General features: G+C 41.9%; 3 protein-coding genes and 1 long non-coding RNA gene across 5 annotated transcripts in view; 2 read left to right on the forward strand and 2 right to left on the reverse strand.

The window, feature by feature from the left end:
- col10a1a (collagen, type X, alpha 1a) overlaps positions 1–3,575 on the forward strand; it is a 27,350-nt gene extending 23,775 nt beyond the window's left edge. For both annotated transcript variants that reach the window (XM_077621290.1, XM_077621289.1), the window contains one exon: positions 1,057–3,575. In XM_077621290.1, coding sequence (XP_077477416.1) covers positions 1,057–2,891 — 1,835 coding nt within the window. In that variant the 3' untranslated portion in view covers positions 2,892–3,575. The remainder of the gene's footprint in view (positions 1–1,056) is intronic.
- The window catches only part of LOC144090015 (uncharacterized), a 16,698-nt gene extending 3,611 nt beyond the window's left edge, over positions 1–13,087 (reverse strand). Inside the window, exons 1-2 of the long non-coding RNA XR_013305259.1 lie at positions 12,833–13,087; positions 12,203–12,289 (exon numbers count right to left, since the gene is read on the reverse strand). This is a non-coding gene — a long non-coding RNA (uncharacterized LOC144090015). The remainder of the gene's footprint in view (positions 1–12,202; positions 12,290–12,832) is intronic.
- LOC144090216 (uncharacterized) lies at positions 6,478–10,134 on the reverse strand. The gene is made up of 2 exons (XM_077621572.1): positions 9,738–10,134; positions 6,478–7,904 (listed from the first exon to the last, which is right to left on the reverse strand). The coding sequence occupies exons 1-2, from the start codon at positions 9,837–9,839 to the stop codon at positions 7,332–7,334; spliced, it is 675 nt and encodes a 224-aa protein (XP_077477698.1). The 5' UTR covers positions 9,840–10,134; the 3' UTR covers positions 6,478–7,331.
- The window catches only part of LOC144090009 (tyrosine-protein kinase fyna), a 16,503-nt gene continuing 13,217 nt past the window's right edge, over positions 12,848–16,133 (forward strand). Inside the window, exon 1 of the mRNA XM_077621291.1 lies at positions 12,848–13,117. The gene's annotated coding sequence lies outside the window, so the exon portion shown is untranslated. The remainder of the gene's footprint in view (positions 13,118–16,133) is intronic.

Raw genomic sequence — 16,133 nt, forward strand, 5'->3', positions numbered from 1 at the left:
CTAGGCAGTATGCAGATGCATAATTGTGTACAGAAGTTTCAAAGAAGGTGAAATGCCACTTTCCTGATCATGGCATAGCAGCTTGTTTAGCTGCTATTTTGGCCTTTGCAAATGAGAGCCCAGTTTGCCAGCAGCAGCACTGTGGTTTGTTTGTCTGGGCGTGGCACGCAGGGAGGAGAACACATCTGCCAGGCTTTATTCCAACCACATTAAAAAGGCAGAAAGTAAGCCATGCGCATCATATAAAAAGCAGCACTCCCCATTATGCAGACTGCTGATTAAAAGCATTTGACGAGTGTGGTCTATGCCAGTAGCATTTGTTCATTTGTGCATTCATTTTTTGAAGACTAAAACTAATAGGACTAAATTAATTCAATTTGAAGTGTTGCCATCAGCCATTTACTTCTATGATAGCAACATACTCATCTGTTCTCAATTGATTTACTTTTTAAAGGGCCAAGTAGGGAAATAAATAAAAGACCAGTAAGAAGTACATATGTATCAAATATACTAGCAAAATATTTGAATGTGGAAAAAGTGATTTCCACACTCAAATTTTTCAAATAAATGATACTTGACCTCAAATCTACGGTTTCACAAATTACAGTATATAGTATATATACCCACACACATATATATATATATATATGTATGTAAATCCGTACATATGCACCCCTCCATAAAATATGTAAATGTGATAAATAATTCATTTAGCATTTTGAAGATGCCACTATCAAAAAAAAATTACACCATAGCTCAACATCACTACAAGGAAACTACAAATAAAATATGTACGGTATTTCCTGTCAGCGAAGTGTTGTCTAACATTGTCATGGTCTCATAATCTGGTTTGTAGTTTAGTTCCATAGCCGTGAATGTAGTCCATTCCTCTATTTTTAGTGCTGCAACTAAATAAGGCATGTAGGTACAATTTAATGTCTCAAAACTTTGTATGTTGACTTGACTACAACAGTAGTTTGTTTCTTCATTTCTTATTACTGATCTTGACATCTTTTGTTTTGTTTTTGTTCTTTTTTCTTCTTCTTTTGTTTACAGTGGTGGCAGGTGAGCCTGGTATTCCAGGTGAGTCTGGTCCCGTGGGTCCCCCTGGACCCCCTGGCCCCGAAGGAAAGAGCGGAGTCGGCTACCCCGGACCCCACGGACCTCCCGGACCCCCTGGAGCTCCTGGCCGTTCCATCACTGGCAAATCTGGAACCCCCGGCGGCCCCGGCAAACCCGGTATTCCCGGAGCACCTGGTGAGAAAGGACACACCGGTGCCACCGGAGCCCAAGGACCCAGAGGAGCTCCCGGTTCTTCAGGAAGCCCTGGACCCGCTGGCATCTCTTCTACTGGCAAACCCGGACCTTCTGGTCTTCCTGGATCAATGGGCCCAAGAGGAGAGCCTGGTCTGAAAGGACATCCCGGTGTTCCTGGCCTGCCAGGTCCCAAGGGTGAGAGAGGTATGGGAATCCAAGGACCCCAGGGTGCCACCGGCCACACAGGACCAATGGGACCTACTGGAGCTCCAGGCCAGTCTGCAGTTGGCAAGCCAGGAAAGTCAGGTATGCCCGGTGAGCCAGGAAAGTCAGGAAGCCCCGGTAGAGATGGTGCCCCTGGCGCCACTGGACCAATGGGACCCAAGGGACACACCGGTGCCCCCGGTGTAGGTTATGCCGGCAAGCCCGGTGAGAATGGCGCCCCAGGTCTGCCCGGTTCAGCTGGCCCTAAGGGCCACCAGGGACCCGCCGGCCCCACCGGAGCCCCAGGAACCCCAGGATACGGAAAGCCAGGTGCAAATGGAGAGAAGGGAGAGAGAGGATTTACCGGCAGCCCAGGTGCCACTGGCCAGAAGGGTGAGCAAGGTCCTACCGGATACACCGGTGCCACTGGTGCCACTGGAGCTACTGGCCCCATGGGCCCAGCAGGCGTTAGAGGTTTCCCAGGTGAGACCGGCGCGACCGGCCCCAAAGGCGACTCTGGTCCAACTGGAGCTCCAGGAGCCAAGGGCAACAAGGGAGACGTAGGACCACAAGGATTCCAGGGCAAGCAGGGTTATCCTGGCCCAGCTGGCCCCGCTGGATCCAGAGGAGCCACCGGAGCCACTGGTGAGAAGGGTCATCTCGGTGCCCCAGGTACCCCAGGTGCCCCAGGCATTCCCGGCCCCGCCGGACCCAAAGGTCTGCCCGGCCGCGCTGGAGAGTCTGGTGCCGTTGGTCCTACTGGAGCCACTGGTTCTCGTGGACCTTCTGGACCTCAGGGTCCCGCTGGTACTCCTGGTCACAAGGGACACCCAGGTCTCCCTGGATCTCCCGGCCCCGCCGGCCAGACCGCCAAAGGCGTACCCGGACCTCAGGGTGCCCCCGGTCTCCCCGGTGAGAGTGGTATTGACGGACAACCCGGCCCAGTTGGTCCTCCCGGTCTTCCCGGACCTCCCGGCGAGGTGGTCTTTGAGAAGGGCATGGGAATGGGAATGACCGAGATGATGGTCAAGGCCCCCATGTCTGCTTTCACAGCAGCCCTGACCACTCCCTACCCAGCCTCTGGCAGCCCCATCAAATTCGACCACATCGTGTACAACGCCGAGAGCCACTATGACCCCGAATCCGGCATCTTCACCTGCCAGGTGCCCGGAGTTTACTACTTCTCCTACAGCATCCACGTGAACGGCGCCCACGCCCTGGTGGCCCTGTACAAGAACGACCAGCCTGTCATGTTCTCCTACGATGAGTACAACAAGGGCTTCCTTGACCAGATGTCTGGTAGCGCCGTCCTTCTGCTGAACGAGCAAGACACCGTGTACGTGCAGATCCCCGACGAGGAGGCCAACGGAGTCTTTGCCGCCGAGAACGTGCACTGCTCTTTCTCCGGCTTCCTGATCGCCTCAACGTGATAAGTCGGTCACCGAGACGCGAAAAGCCAACAGCCAACCAACTATACGTGCTCTCTATTGCTCCAACCAAGTGTCAACCCAACTGTCGACTCTTGTCTTTGAGCAATGGAAGCATGTCGACTTGAAATTTTCCACAACAACTAGGTGCTTAGAAGAAGGAAAAATCTAATTTATGTTAACAGGAGATCAGGGATGGAGAAAGCAATTCACCACATGGCCTGCAGGATGCTTTTTGGAATGGAGACAGCATGTGAACCCGAGGTTTTATATCTGTGTTGTGTCTTTTTTTTTTCTTCACTCTTTTCTTTTCCACACCTTTATAAAGACTCTGACTGATGATTCTGACTTCCTGGTTTGTCTGTTTTTTTTTTGTACAACCTCGATTTTTTTGTTTATATATATATACATATATATATATATGTTTCTTGCCCCAAAGCCCAGCAATCTTATTAAAAAAAGACAAAGTACATCAACACTTTCTGTTGTAACGATTCTCTGTATATGACTTGAATATTGTGAAATGGGAAAGTGGTCAAATTGACCGTGATAAATAAAAATAAGTACTAATCGGAATATTGTCATACGAGCAATGCTCTCTGAGCAGCAAATGCCATTTTATATCCCTGAAAATGCATTATGTCATGTAAAGCATTATTGACACAATAAAAAGATGTCTTAACAATATCTTTCTGTCTCCGGAGAACTTTGTAATTTTCTAAGTAGGAGGGGGGCATTAAGTAAGACTTAATAGTGTACATAGTGACATTTTCTCAAATTACCTTAAATATTGTGGATGGCAAATTTAAGATAAAATAAGATTAATAAATATAAATTAATTTTGATTGTATCATCATTAATTACAAGTTCAAATCAGTTCTAAAGATAAATTAAATTATGACACCATTGTAAATCACATTAGCCAGTTCAATTGATTTACCATGTTACTATTTCTAATGTATCTAAAAAATAATATATCTTTTTTTTCCATTTTTTAATATCAGATGTTTTAAAACATATTTTTAAATTCATTCATCTTCCGTTTTGCAAAGTCAAGCGAGTTAACCACTACATTATCAGGTGGAATTTTTTAATTCAATTATAGTCATTTAAATCAGCACTTCAAATAAGTGCAAGGCAAATGAATTCATAATCTGTCAATTAACATAATATGAGAGTTTTTAAATATTATGTTTTTGTTGTTGATGATGACGACAGGGCCTATGTCCGATTATTATTATTATTATTATTATTATTATTATTATTATTACTATTATTATTATTATGTATAGCAGAATTAGGCAGATCAATTCAAGAGACTCGATACCTTGATGCAAGGAACAATTTGCATTATAAGATATGAATTTAAAATACGTTCATATCATCGCTCCTTGTCAAAGTATTTATTAGTAGCTGTAAAAACGTGGTGGACAGTCAATATATTCATGTTTATATTTATATATGGTCAAAAAAATGTCTTCCTACTTGAAATAGGGGGTAAAAACCCTCAATCCCTGTGAATAGTGAAGGGAAAAACAACTGCACACAATGCAAACAGTGAAGGGCTGTAAATACTCGGGTTGCAATGACCTAAAAGTAGCCATAAGACACTCCAAGGCAGTTCATTTCATTTCAGTTGTGTAAATTTACAAAAGCCAGTCTGTCTTCCTGCGGGATGAGACTTGTTTGATGTATCCTAGCCTCCCCCAAACCCTTGGGGAACCCAAAAAGGAAGAAAATTGGCTGTTGTAAACTGACGAGACACTGTGGTCGCTCGGTGCACTCTAGACAAGACAGGAGCAGACATGGCTTTGACTTTTGGTTTTTCCCACAAGCCGCATCAGTACATTTTCAACTATTTAAATTGGCTGGAATGTACCATGCCTACATTTCATAGTTCACTATCATTGGACTTGACTTTGGAGGCAGACTTGACCTTGAGATCAGTGTTTATCAAAATCAGTTGGCCTTTGTGCAGCCCAAAACAGCACAAACAGAAATATGATGTAAAAAGCACACCCTGCTTTTTGCGGCCGTCCCACGGCTGGGCTTAAGGCCACAGCGGAGGAAGTGGATACTACGTGGGAAGTTTGGGTGTGTGCTGTGGGTAGACACAAACACGCCGGAAGTCATTTCCTGCAATTTTCTGGGTGGGCGCATATTTATATCAATTCATTATACACAAATACCAACCTTGACAAGACAGTGACAAATATCTCCGCAACCACAGACGCTCCACTAAACAAAACAAAAAGGTTCACGCCCCAAACACTGTAATTTATGACACCTCCAAAAGTATAGTTGTCTTTTAAATCAGTACTGCATAATTGTGTTATTCTTACTGAGGGAAAAATGTCCAAACTTATAATCATATACTACTTGACGCAGTAAAAAAATAAATAAAAAACGTAAAAGATAACTCGCCTATCAACGTGTTTATCATCCTTGATCTTAATAAAGTCAAGGCAAACTGTTACCTACAGTATATTAAATTTCAAAACTCTCATGATTATGGAATAGTAGCTTTCACTGCATACTTAACCTACAAAAATCTTTGTTATATTTCCCTTACAATAAGACTGAGTTGATATTACACAATAACCACATTAGAGTGCAGCCATGTCAAATTCTCTGCCAAGTTTGAATCATGTGTTTATAGATTTGTGGTTCATGATGATTTGTTAGCCTGTCGATGATTATACACAGTAGATTGGTTAGATAAACATGATGAATTCACATAGATTTTTAATTTTACAACTGGCGATTGCAATAAACAGCTTGAAACAAATGCCTGGCCACATTTTTAAAGGCTGAAATTCTGTCAACTTGCTACTAAGGCTGTTGTTGTTGCTCTTGTGGACACTAACTTTGTGATCATCTATGTAACATGGACCAGTGTCTATTGATCCTCAAAAGGCCATATTTGATTTTTTTCATATCAGAACTGATTATTTGAGGAATTACTGTATTCAGGAGTTAGCCAGTCGAGGGAAGCTTTGTGTGCAATTTGCCAGTAGAGGGCAGTGCAGAATTATTGTTGCCTGTAGGTTATGAGTGGCCAGTAGGTGACGAGTTATAGCTAGGATCCGGCAGCCTTCAGCCTGCAATAGCACACACGTGCTTTCTGATTTTTTTTTCTTTTTTTCTGCTATTGGCAAAAATATCCAGACTCTCAAGCATACAAATGTTATTATAAAGTGACATTTTAATGGAAAACAAAATGTGTATCCTTTAAAAAATGTTTAAGCTCGTGTAAATACTAGATTTGAGTCTGCCATGCTATCTTGTACAGAACAACCTAGATTTAAAAAATAAAAACGTATATCAATTTTTCAAAGGTATGAGTAAGAAGAATGCTTTGATTTGAAATGCATGCTGCAGAAAAGCTGGAAATATTTCATTGAAATAAATCATTTTTTTTAAATATGAAAAACAGACATCAAGACGCAAATACCAGACAGACAGTTACTCGTTCATTTTCTGTACCATGGATCCTCACAGGGGTTTTGTGACGACACAATGTTAGGAAATATTGAGTGAAAGCACCAAATTAGACTCAAGAGACCTTAACAAACACAAACAAACTGAGTGCGCCAATTCACTTTCCTTTATTCTTCAGTGCTCACAGAAAGTCAACACCTAAATACCATGTTGTTGCCAATGTTACATTCAATCTTTATGTACAAAAGAAGGGGGGAAATCCTATCTAAAATGTACTAGTCTAGAGATGAAGTGTTATATAATAATCACAGCTTGATCAGTTTTTTTTTGTTTTGTTTTTGCTTAAAACATCTCCCAGTTTTATTCAGTCTTACAAATGGTGAAAAAAAAACAAGAAAACAGTCATTTACAATGGGTTAAAAATGTCATTTAGGTACAATTCAGTCATAAAACCAGCAATATCAAAGTCTATACAACGTGCATTACTACAGTTAGGAAATGGCATACTCTAAAACGGCAGAGGAGAAAGTGATGAGCACCCATGTTATTGTTTGGAATGGTGGAGAAATGGAGTTCCGCAGAGGGCGGAACTCCTGTGGTCCAAGAGTTGTAAACGACGACATTTTGTTTTAAGACTCGGCTGAGGGCTTTTTTTTTTGTTCCCTTTTATTTGTTTCGCTGCACAGCACATTGCACAGCTTTAGCTGCTACATCCAATTAGCCCAGCACCAAATACTTGAGTTAAATATGTCAGCATGTAAAGAAAAAAAATGAAAAAGAACAAAAAAAACACATTCACACTCACAGTCGCACGTTCACCCACGAATGCAAGCACAGGTTCCTCCCAGAACCCACCTTGCAGTCATTATGGATGAAATGTAGAAGAAAATAAAGAGGAAAAAAAAATTGATAAAGAGAAAGAAAATCCTTGGTTTCAGTCCTCGCATTCTTTCAGATGGGCTTCCTTGGGCCTCCTTCATTCCAGGGTGTTCTTCAGTAGGATTATTCGGCAGGGGCGGGGGTCTCGGGGGCCTCTGGACTGGCGGCCGCGGCAGCCTCGGGTTCGGCTGGTGAGGAAGCTTCTGCTGGTTTCTCCTCATTCGCCACTTCCTCGGCTTTGGGTTCTTCGGGCACGGCCTCTTCCTTGACTTCCTCCTTGACCTCCTCCTTTGCCGGCGCCTCCTCCCCTCCGGCCTTCTCCTCTTCCACGGCTGCCACGGCGCCCTCTTCTTGGGCCGCCGCCTTCTCCCCTTCTGCCTTTTCGCCCTCAGCCTTCTCTTCTTCTTCAGACTCCTTCTTGGTTTTCTTGAAAGAGAAGCCGCTCAGCTTGAAGGAGGGCTTCTTGAAGGAGAAGCGTTTCTTCTTTTGCTTGCCGTCTTCCGCCACTTCCTCGGGCTTGGCGGCCGCCTCGCCATTTGTGGCGGCGCCGGGTTCCTTCTCGGCTTCTTCCGCCTTGTCCCCGTCCTCCTTGGGCGCCTCCTGGGTGGGGGTGCTTCCGTTAGCTTGGACGTCGGCCTTGTTGGCCTCTTCGGCTGCCGGGGAGGCGTCGCCGTTGCTTTTGGCGTGGCCGTTCTCCTGAGAGGGAAAAGTATAAGAGTTCAACGGGATGGCAAGAACTGTAGTGTATACTAAAAAAATTCTAAGAAATGGACATCTAAAAAAATTCTAAGAAATCAACATCTAAAATAATTCTAAGAAATATGTCAATGAGGCCACTTATTATAGCCTTAACTGACGACATTGTTTCCAGTTAACTGGGGGGGCTCTGTTGTACAGTGGCCAGGAAGTGAAAGAATTTGCATATTCCAACTACTTTGCAAAAGTCAGAAACAAATGCCAGTAGCCACAACCTGAATACAAATAGACTCTAAATGACAGTAACTGAAGCGGATCATTGGTATCTTATAAACTATGGGATAATGGCCAATGAGTAATGTTTGCCTTTCCAAAGTCCCAAGCCTTATTATTAAATCAAATAAACAACTGGCCCCAAATCTGATAATTTATGGAAAATTGGCGCCTCCACTCTGCTATTATATGTATTGCTTATACAGACGACAACTAACATGGAGAAAATTTGGGGTCACTCAGGTCAGAAAAGGAAATTAGTGATAGCTTCACAGCGGATTAGCCTGTTTAACAAAGATTTTCAGGGTTTGCGATATAGTAAGAGAAAGCATGATGGCCTTTGGGGGCACGAGCAGGGAGTGTCAAATATGACGATGCTTTGAATTTGAACGCCTCGGTGGAATTCCACCTCAAAAATTACTGCAGTCCATATATACTAATGAGTCTTCATATACACTAAGTAAAGATTAAGGAGAGTACCAGTTGCTGTTAATCATCTAGTACAGACTAATTTTGATATGGACAAAGACTTGAGCAATCTATGCCATTGCTGTTGAGGATTTAAAAACAACAACAAAAATCAATACAAGAATTAAGATTCTGTTTTGAGTATTGATCTGTCAATGCCAATGTTGGTAGAAATGCTTCGGTAAGGTCGGTATCAATACCCACAGGGGGGGGGGGGGGGGGAAATCATTTAAATGTTGAATGTTTAAAGGAAAGAGGATAAAAACAGTTAAGGGTAAATCTATAGTTGATATTTAGCATTTTGCCAAGGAAATCTCATTAATAATGAGCAATTATTAGCATCTACGCTAGTTGCAAATTAATTCCAATCGCGATTGCTCTCGACCAATAGGAAAAAAAAGCTGGTAAAGCCGCAGCACATCTGTTGCTAGGAGAGTGACGACAGATCCTGGAGTTTCTTTTCACTTGCAGTACCACCTTATCACCACCAAGGGGGAGTTCGTGGCCGTCTAACGTGTTCGAGGCCCGACGAAATAAGATGTTTTACGCTTTCTCCCTTCCGTTTCAATCAATAAACACATTCATTTTCAATTAAAAGTCCGATTAACAGCATATTCTGGCATTCTGATCGAGGAATTGACATTCCACTTGGAGTATTTTGGGAGCATTGGGAAACAAAACGTGGCTCTCCCTCAATCTGGCAACAAAGGCGTGGCGTGGATAAAAAAAATGGCCATGTTACCAGAGAAAGACCCCACGCAAATCATTTTAAACAACAAAATAGATTGAAAATTCCCGTGGTTTAATAAACCACGAAGCCCCGAGGGGTGCGATCAATTAAAAAGCAATTAAGCCTTATTTGGATTTTCGTTTTAAATAGGCCAATTATAGTCGCAATAATTGCTCATCGGGGTGTATATAGTGTTTTAATGACGAGTGGCGTTCAAATGCCTGTGACAAAAGTGGGTGAAATGAGCAATATGGTGGCCACTTTCTCCTGATACCGGCGAGCCCAACATGGAGCACGCCATTGATGCAACACATTGCCCCCCATCACAATTAAGGCTTTAAATAATTCAAATTGAACCTTACCTGTCCGTTAGTCTTGGCAGCTGCAGTAGAAGCTGCAGCCTCGCCGGGTTTCTCGACCGCAGCCTCTTCCTTTCCGGCGTTTTTGGAGATTTGTGCTCCCATGCTGGTTCAACAAAGGGAACCCGAGCGATGCAATGAATGAACAAAGACCGCGGACGCTTTTTGCTCGCCTCTCGAAACAATCAAAACGCGGCGACGTCCTTCTTCTCCTTACGAGGCAATAAAAGCTGCGGTGAAGCTTTTAACCGTAAACGTGCGAGAAATGCGGCGGGAGAGAGAAAAAAAATCGCAGACGAAATCTCGATTCGCTCTCTCTCCTTTTTTTGTGTGTAGGTCGCGAGGAGTTTGGGAAGCGGAGAAATTGGCCCCGCCGCGAATGAGATGCGCCGGAGTACAACGCCCAAAGCGGCAGATGAATGGGCGCCCGGGCGTTGACGTCACAGCCAACCAATCACAAAGCGGGCAGACGAGCGCGCGAGAGGGGGGGCCATCTTGGAGCGGGGCTCGAGAGGACAATAGGAGGGAAGACAACATGGCTAACACACATACGTCTACAAACTTATACTTTTAGAGTGAATTCGCATCCGGTCTGGACACTTTTTCGAGGATTTTAACCGTAGCTTCGCAGCTCAGTAGTTACACTACACGATGTAGGCTGATGCTACTACTATGACTAAAACTAGCGTTTCAGATGGGTTGCTACATCACTGGTGTCAAAACCACGGAACCCAGACTAGTTTTTTTTATTGGCCTCCTGCAAATTGTGAAAATATCAATGCATATGGCCCACACAAAAAGTTTGAATGAAGCCTACATTTTGTTACACTTCTCAGTTTTAACACTAGATGGACCTAGTCACTTAAGTACGGCCTTTCCATTAGCTCGGGGTTAAAGTTTGAAATAAAATCAATGTAGGAAACTATGTAGTGACATTTTTTGCAGATTTTTTTCTCTTTGTTTTGAAATGTTTTTACAGTATTGTAAATATATAAACATAGAGGCCTAAATCAGTATATCATATATAAATAGTCTTGTGATAAACAATGTGTCTTAGAATCCCTGTATTATGCTACTATTTTTATGATCAACATACATCTGTTCACCTTTTCAGAGTATAGTCCATCTTTTTCCCATTGTGAGCTGGGATAGGCTCTGGCATTTGGATCACCCTTGTGAGGATTATTGGTACAGAAAATGAACGAACATAGAAAATTAAACTATATCTGAAACAACCACATGTAAATGAAAACCACCCAAATTATGATTGAAAATAACATGAACTTTACAGCATATCGGTAAAAATGAGTTTGTTGAGTTCGTTTCTTTTTCTTCTTTCATTTAAAGATTAGAAACTAACTTCTCCATTTATCAAAAAAAATACTTTGCTCCACCCTAGTATATAAGATCACATTGTAGATCTTTTTCCTGTTGCGACATTTCAATCTCTAAAGCCATGCACACATGCTAAATGTATGGCATATGCCCCAAACTTGCCTCGTCTTGCATAATAGCATCTTATCTGCTTGTTGCAGCTGGACATTCCCAGTGACCCACATCTAATGAGTTCACACAGCAGCCTGACCCAGCCAGCCCGCCGCACTCGGACTTTGCCGGCAGCAGCTACCATTGCTACGTGACCCACATCTCCATGGTAACCATTCCAAAATGGCACCCGGCACATCGAGGGCTCAGAGGAGTGGCATGCTGGTGAGACCGAGTTCACTCAGACAAACGGCGCAGGATTAGGGTGACTTTTCTGCTCCCGCCCTCCCACGTCCACTGTGCAGGCGAACTAGGCCACACTTCATTATTGTCCTATCGTGATGACATGCAAAGCTGCCATTTTCACGCCGAGCAGCCGCATGAATATGTAAACTACGAGGGAGGGAGAAAGCTGGACAAAACTGGTTCAGATTGGGTGGTTCGACGCACGGATTGCGGATTCACATCTATACGAATTTGACGTGCACGCACGGAAGATGAGTCTTAGTCATGCTACCGCCTTAGAAAAAAAACTTAAGTCAAGTGCAAAATAAAGGATGAAGGATGGCTTGTTTTTTGGTTCCTTATTAAATATAACTTTTTTTTGAAAGGTATAAATAGTTTTGATATGGCCCTTTTTAAATATATATATATATATATATATATATATATATATATATATATATATATATATATATATATATATATATATATTTAAAAAGGGCCATATCAAAACTATTTATACCTTTCAAAAAAAAGTTATATTTAATATATATAGTATAAATATGACCAACTACACTATAAACAGGGGCGTGTAGACTTATAATATTCACTTTGTTGCAGCATCAGAGCATACTATATAGTAAAGGTATACACAACATGTCACAAAAAAAATCCCTACACACAACATGTTCAAATTTCTGCCTCAACATGTGTCAAATACGATAGTGTGTGCAAAATTATGTAAAGTTTAGCAAACTTACCAGATCCTTGCAGTATGGGAGAATGATTGATTTCCTCCATTTGGTCAAATTGGGGTAATTTTGGAGTTTTCATAGCACTTTAGGGAACTGGGAGAGAGAAAGGTGAAGCAGTTAAAAATCTGTATTTTTGTGTGCAACAGGAATAGAATTGATACCTTATGAAAGTGCCTTTGGATCTGGTGAGAATTATTGTTATGTTGAATAATTGCATGATTTTATTTTAAACATTGGCTATTTAAAAGACAACTAGAGCTTTGCCCTGGATTCAGTCACTCCAAATCAGGTCGAGGGAGTGGGAAAGGGGCGGGGTCTACTCCCCGTTGTAACGCGTGGTTGGTCTAATCAAACTGTCAATCAAAGTCCACCACAACAAGGGAGGCTGATGCAAGATAACCCAAAGACGGCGCGAGTTTACAACATAAAATCACCGCCCCTCTTTTCAGTACTTAAACATTGTCTTTCCCGTTCTTGTCTAATTGTTTCTCCCCGTTTATAATCGTATTAAACAACGTCTGTATTCGAAACGAATACATTCCAAGCGCAGAACGCTCGCTCCTTTTCTAGCCTTTCCTATTTTAGCATGCCTTTACTTTGTAATGCGAAAAAACCGGAAATGATGCTTGTAATTACCGCAATCTTGACGCCCTCGTCACGGGCGTATGTACGCACGGCAGCAGCTCCGGGAGCTCCCAAGTCGGCAGTGACGGGCACCGCTATCCTCTTTCCCCCTCATTCTCCGTCTCCTTTTCCTCCATTACTCCGCCTCTATCTGAAGAAAGCAAAAAAAGAGAAAAAATATAGACATTATTGAGGAAGCAGACGAATAATCACCGGCCGGGAACTCCGATGGATTAGTTTAATTCCTTCCTCACCACCACCACCACAACCACCACCACCAACCCACCCTCCTCTCCGGTAAGCACGTTTCATTTATTTTCCTACTCGCGAGTTGCATTTCAATTGGTGCCATCATTTTCCCCTTCTTTTCCTATATCGGGATGACTTAGGGAGAGATGGGGATTTTAGAAAATATATCTATTTTTTTGCGATGGGATTCCGTGGATGGGGGGGCTCTTGTGTTGCAGCAGCTGGGATGGATGCACTGCAGTCTGAGCCGCGTTGACCGCACTAACAGTAGAAAACAAGGCCCCCGCAGACAGCCTCCTGTTGATTTAGGAGCAAATAATTGCCTCTGATGGCCAATTAAAGCGAGCCTTTAATCGGGTTATGTGTGTCAAGTGTCTGCAAGGGCGGCCCGTCCATCTTAAACTGGAATCAAAACACCGAGGATGATGATGATGATGAGGAAGCGGAGGAGGAGGAGGATGAGGAGGAGGATGACTTGATGGCCTGAAAGATGCATGCAGTCATAAACATTGGATATGTGGGAAAATACACACATGCAATGCTTGCGTGGATTTGAAGATATTTCAAATAATAGTTCTAATTCAATTACATTTGCATTTTTTTTAAGTTCACACTTTCCAATTCAATGCCAATAATTTTAGAGCTGTTGGGGTTGTTGTTAAGAATCACAGACTTTTTGTGCTATGATTATATTTATCAATTAATACGCTTTTTAAACTAGCAGGCAATGTGTGATATAATTAAAATGCAGCCATATCTCCCTGAATTATCTCAATGAAGATTCAAAAACAAGACTGATGCCTGATTCAAATTGTTGCATCTCTGCCATCTGCTGGTGATAGAATGGAAATAAAACTATTTTCAACCTCGCCGTAAATCAGCATCAGGCTATTCCCATTAAAAAATGTAATTGACGAGTAGAATGTTATTGAATGATTTAGTACTTCTTTAAAACTTTAGCGGAATATTACAAAGACTTTTTACAACTTGACCTTGTTAGGTTCGCGGTGACCTTAATTCTGAAAACATGAAAAGATGACCTGCATGTCTACACGCCAAAAGTGACATTAAAAAAAATCGACTTTTTCTAAACTATTGACCTGCTTACCATTTGTTTGTAAATTCAAAATGTCATATTTTCTTACACAAGCACATCTGGCACGCAACTGCTCATCTAAGTTGTCATCATGTTTTTAGCAACAGTCAATTTCACTCAATCGATGAAATTTCAAACCATTTAATTGATTACTACTCCCATTTTGATCAGACAAACTATCTGATTGACCCACTTGTACTTCCCGTACGTCATTCCTTGCTTTGTCTACCCTATAATGATTGCCCGAATTGCAGTGCGTCAATTTTTCCAATGTATTACTACGACAACAATTACCCTCTACCACTGGCAGAAGATCTGGAAATAAATTTGAATCCTGCAGTGAAAACCAGCGTTGGAATTAATCCTGAAAAATAAGGGGAAATTTTCCCATTTGCCTCCAAATGTTTTTCTATTATGGGCCATTTTCGTTTTCATTATGTCTTACAGAAGGAAATATAGTAAAGTATTTTGCCACTGACTAATCTTAAATTCCCCCATCTGTGTTTTTGTGCCCTTTCTACAATAGTCAGGTCACATTTACTTATTCAGCCCTTAGCCACAGCAAGTTACCAAAGAGCTTCACAGACCCAAGAATGACAATAAAATATAGGACAAATAAATGAATAGCTAATAGGGATGATAAACCTACAATCTTAAACATAAACAATGTAATCCCCTGATCTAAAACCCCCATTGGGCAAAGTAAGAGAGCCCTTGTGGTATGGTATGACGCTTTCATCCTTGAAGCAATCATTCCTTCAATCATTTTCAACGCTATCAGGGTCACAGGGTGCCGGAGCCTATCCCATCTGACTTTGGACAAAAAGTGGACTACATAGGGAGTTTATTCTTGCTTGGTAATTGTTTTGTTTAAAAAAAAAGACTACGAATATAAATATAAGTTGCAAAATGTAGCGCCACTGAAGATGAGCATCTCCGCTTCACCGTCAATTCTGGGCTCTAGCCTTCCATTTTGCAGATTGCGTGTTGTCCCCTTGTCTATGTGGGTTTGCTCCCATGGTTTGGCTGATTGGGCACTGATTGGAGTGTGAATGGTCATTTGTCTCCTTTCGCCCTGCAATTGGCTAGCGGGCTAACCCTAACCTATCCTCCTGCCCATAGCTAGTTGAGATAGCCTTAAGTAATGATGTTATTTAGAATTTTTGAACTATTTATTTTCCAAAAATATTGTTCCCTAATGTTAATTGCATTCTATATGCAAGGCTATTAAAATGAATAATAATTTCCATATTTTTTAAATTTTCTAATAGTTTAGGGCAGGGGTGTCAGACACGGGGCCGCGTTAAGGTCAACTCGATTTCATGTGGGCCGGACCATTTTAGATTTTTTAAAAATAAATTGATTAAAAGAACTGTATTAAAAGACCGGAATATTCAGTTTTTATAGATCTAAAACAATGTTTATTTTAGCTTTTTTAAATATATTTTTAGATTATACAAAATGATTTTTGAACTAAAAACAGAAAAAAATGATTAAAAAATGACAATTATTGATTTAAAAGGGGGAAAATCAGGAAATGTAATATCCATCTATACTCTTCATTTTAATTTGATTCTAAAACAGAAAGTCGGCACTCATGATTACTTTCCCGGGCCACACAAAATGATGCGGCGGGCCAGATTTGGCCCCCGGGCCGCCACTTTGACACAAGTGGTTTAGGGTGACGGTAAAATTCAAAGTTAAACAGTGCATTATGTTACATAGGCCTTACAATATACCTGCTTTACTGTAATTGTGTGGGTTATATTCTTCTTTTTGTTTTTAGCATTACATGATGGCCCCTATTAATGTTGCCACGCGGACAGAAGATTTCACGCACTTTAAGAAAGAGCATCAGGCTCTCACACATCGACTTTGTGCGAAGCTCTGCTGAGCATTTTCTTTTTTTTAATGAGTTACTCTTTTCATAGAGATCACTTTAGAAAGGCAACACTGGCCTGCATTGTC

This window comes from Stigmatopora argus, chromosome 15 (genome assembly GCF_051989625.1).
Source record: "Stigmatopora argus isolate UIUO_Sarg chromosome 15, RoL_Sarg_1.0, whole genome shotgun sequence".
Lineage (NCBI taxonomy): Eukaryota > Metazoa > Chordata > Actinopteri > Syngnathiformes > Syngnathidae > Stigmatopora > Stigmatopora argus.

What these genes read in the sequence shown, in the direction of transcription:
- LOC144090216 (XM_077621572.1), bottom strand. Translation starts at nt 9,839, where the DNA reads ATGGGAGCACAAATCTCCAAAAACGCCGGAAAGGAAGAGGCTGCGGTC. An exon ending in CTGCCAAGACTAACGGACAG is followed by an intron (nt 7,905 to 9,737) that starts GTAAGGTTCAAT and finishes TTTCCCTCTCAG; the next exon opens with GAGAACGGCCACGCCAAAAG.